Source organism: Notamacropus eugenii, chromosome 2 (genome assembly GCF_028372415.1).
Source record: "Notamacropus eugenii isolate mMacEug1 chromosome 2, mMacEug1.pri_v2, whole genome shotgun sequence".
In the NCBI taxonomy this organism is placed as follows: domain Eukaryota; kingdom Metazoa; phylum Chordata; class Mammalia; order Diprotodontia; family Macropodidae; genus Notamacropus; species Notamacropus eugenii.
In genome coordinates this window covers 49,882,960-49,884,936 of record NC_092873.1, presented here as the reverse complement: position 1 = coordinate 49,884,936, position 1,977 = coordinate 49,882,960, and the positions used below count along the sequence as shown (strand labels likewise).

Here is a 1,977-nt window from a genome sequence, read left to right as displayed (position 1 = left end):
GCCTTCCCTACCAGCAAATACAACTTTAACGACATTGACAGTGGACGGGGAACCTGAACGTGAAGGGGGTGTAGCTTGGGGAGGGGGCTGGCAGCGGGGAGGGGCAAGGTCCCAGAAATCCAAAGGGAGAACGGCTGAAATCCCGACTAAACCTAAGCCCCGCTGGAGGGACGCGCATGTGGGCTCCAGAGCTGCTCAGGACAAACGGAGCCAGAGGGTGTGAAACGAAACATTTTATTGAAAAACCCCTTCCTTTCCTTTCCCTTCCCCTACCCACTAGCGCGTGGCCGCGGTCACCCTCACGCACTGGCCCAGGTTCTGAGGGCTGCCGCCCGACGTAGGGGACAAGGGGACAGATCAGGTGGCGTCCCTAAGGTCAGGCGCCCAGTAAACTCCACAACCACCCCATCCACTGCAGGTTGGGTGCAGTAGTCTGGTCTAGAGTTGCGGAGGACCTCGATTTTCGCTTCGCGCGTCTGGCTGCCTGACGGCTCAGTCCACAGTAAGCGAGGAGCGGGTTCGAGGGGTGGGGACATTGGGTGTTCCCTCCGCCATCCCCCTCCATAGGCTCCGCGGCTGCCGCCCCTTGTGGAGCTCAGGCTCGCTTCTCCCGCAGTTGCGGGGGATTCGCGGGGGGCGGTGCTGCCCGCGCCCGGAGCTCGCCGTCGTTGCTCGGCCTCGGGGCAGCGGCGCAGCACCGGAGACCTCAGGGCGGGCTCCCCCACCTGTCCACCTTTCAGTCCGTCCGCCCGCCCGTGCCTCGCAGCCTAGCGCCAGCTCGCCAGTCTTGGGTCCAAGGCGTGGCGCGGCCGGCGCGGACTCACACGTAGTCCTTGCGGTCGTAACTGGGCCCCAAGCCGGCGGCCGTGGTGGCGGTGGAGCGCGGGGCCGAGTAGAGGATCTTGGAGGGCGTGTACTTCTTCTCCTTGGGTGGACAGGAGCAGCAGAGCATCGCCCCGCCCAGCAGCTGGAGCGCCGAGGCTGCCCAGCCCACGTAGAGCCCCGCTCCCATCTCGCGCTTCTGCGACTCGACCACCAAGGGGTTGTAGAAGTCCCTGATGATGGTGTTGGCCGACCAAGACACCGGGATGAGCGTGAGCAGTCCGGCCAGCAGGAAGACGACGCCTGCTACGATGGTGATCTTGGCCTTGGCCGTGTCGTCTTGCACGCAGTTGGTGCACTGCGCGCCCACCAGGGACACAAATAGCGCGAGCGCAGCCAGGATGATGGCTACAACAAGCAGGGCGCGAGCCGCCTGCAGGTCCTGGGGCAGGGCCAGCAGCGAGTCGTACACCTTGCATTGCATCTGGCCCGTGCTCTGGACCACGCAGTTCATCCACAGGCCCTCCCAGATGATCTGCGCCGTCACGATGCTGGTGCCGATGAAGGCGGTCACCCGCCACATGGGCAGCGCGCAGCACACGATGGTGCCCAGCCAGCCCAGTACGGCCAGGGACACCCCGGTGATTTCCAAGCCCATAGACATAGCTGCAACGGTGGGGGTGGCGGTGGCGGCGGCGGCGGCCCTGGGGCGTGGGAAGGGGCCGCCTGGGCAGCCCTGGCAGAGATGGCAGAGGGCTGGGGGGCTGAGTGGCTGGAGCTGGCTTCACTGACTCTAACCGCTCAGCTCCGCCGCACCTATCTGTCTGCACCTGCCCACAACCTGCTAGGCGACTGGACTCGCAGGCTCTGTCTGCTTTGCCTTTCTTCCTGTCTTCCCTTGGTCCCAAGGCTGGAGTCGGGGCGGGCGGGGGCGGGGCCAGGACTTTCCTTGTTCAGTGACGTGTCCCCTACCACGCCCCCCCCCTCCCCTGGACAGTGAGAGGGGAAGAGGCCATGACAGCGCGGGTGGGGAGTGGAGGCGAGAGGGGGCAATTGGGTTCACCCAGTTAGCGTTTGTTTCTGTTGGCATGAACAGGACTGCCAGTGGGGATTTCGGGGGAGCGGCCAAACTCCTGTAGTGCCCAGGAGACCCAA

General features: G+C 65.1%; 1 protein-coding gene across 1 annotated transcript; it reads right to left on the bottom strand.

Moving 5' to 3' along the window:
- Nucleotides 1-218: 218 nt before the first annotated feature.
- Nucleotides 219-1,735, bottom strand: LOC140525119 (claudin-3). The gene has a single exon (XM_072640204.1). It carries the CDS (start codon nt 1,484-1,486, stop codon nt 821-823), a length of 666 nt encoding a protein of 221 aa, XP_072496305.1. The 5' UTR covers nt 1,487-1,735; the 3' UTR covers nt 219-820.
- Nucleotides 1,736-1,977: the final 242 nt, after the last annotated feature.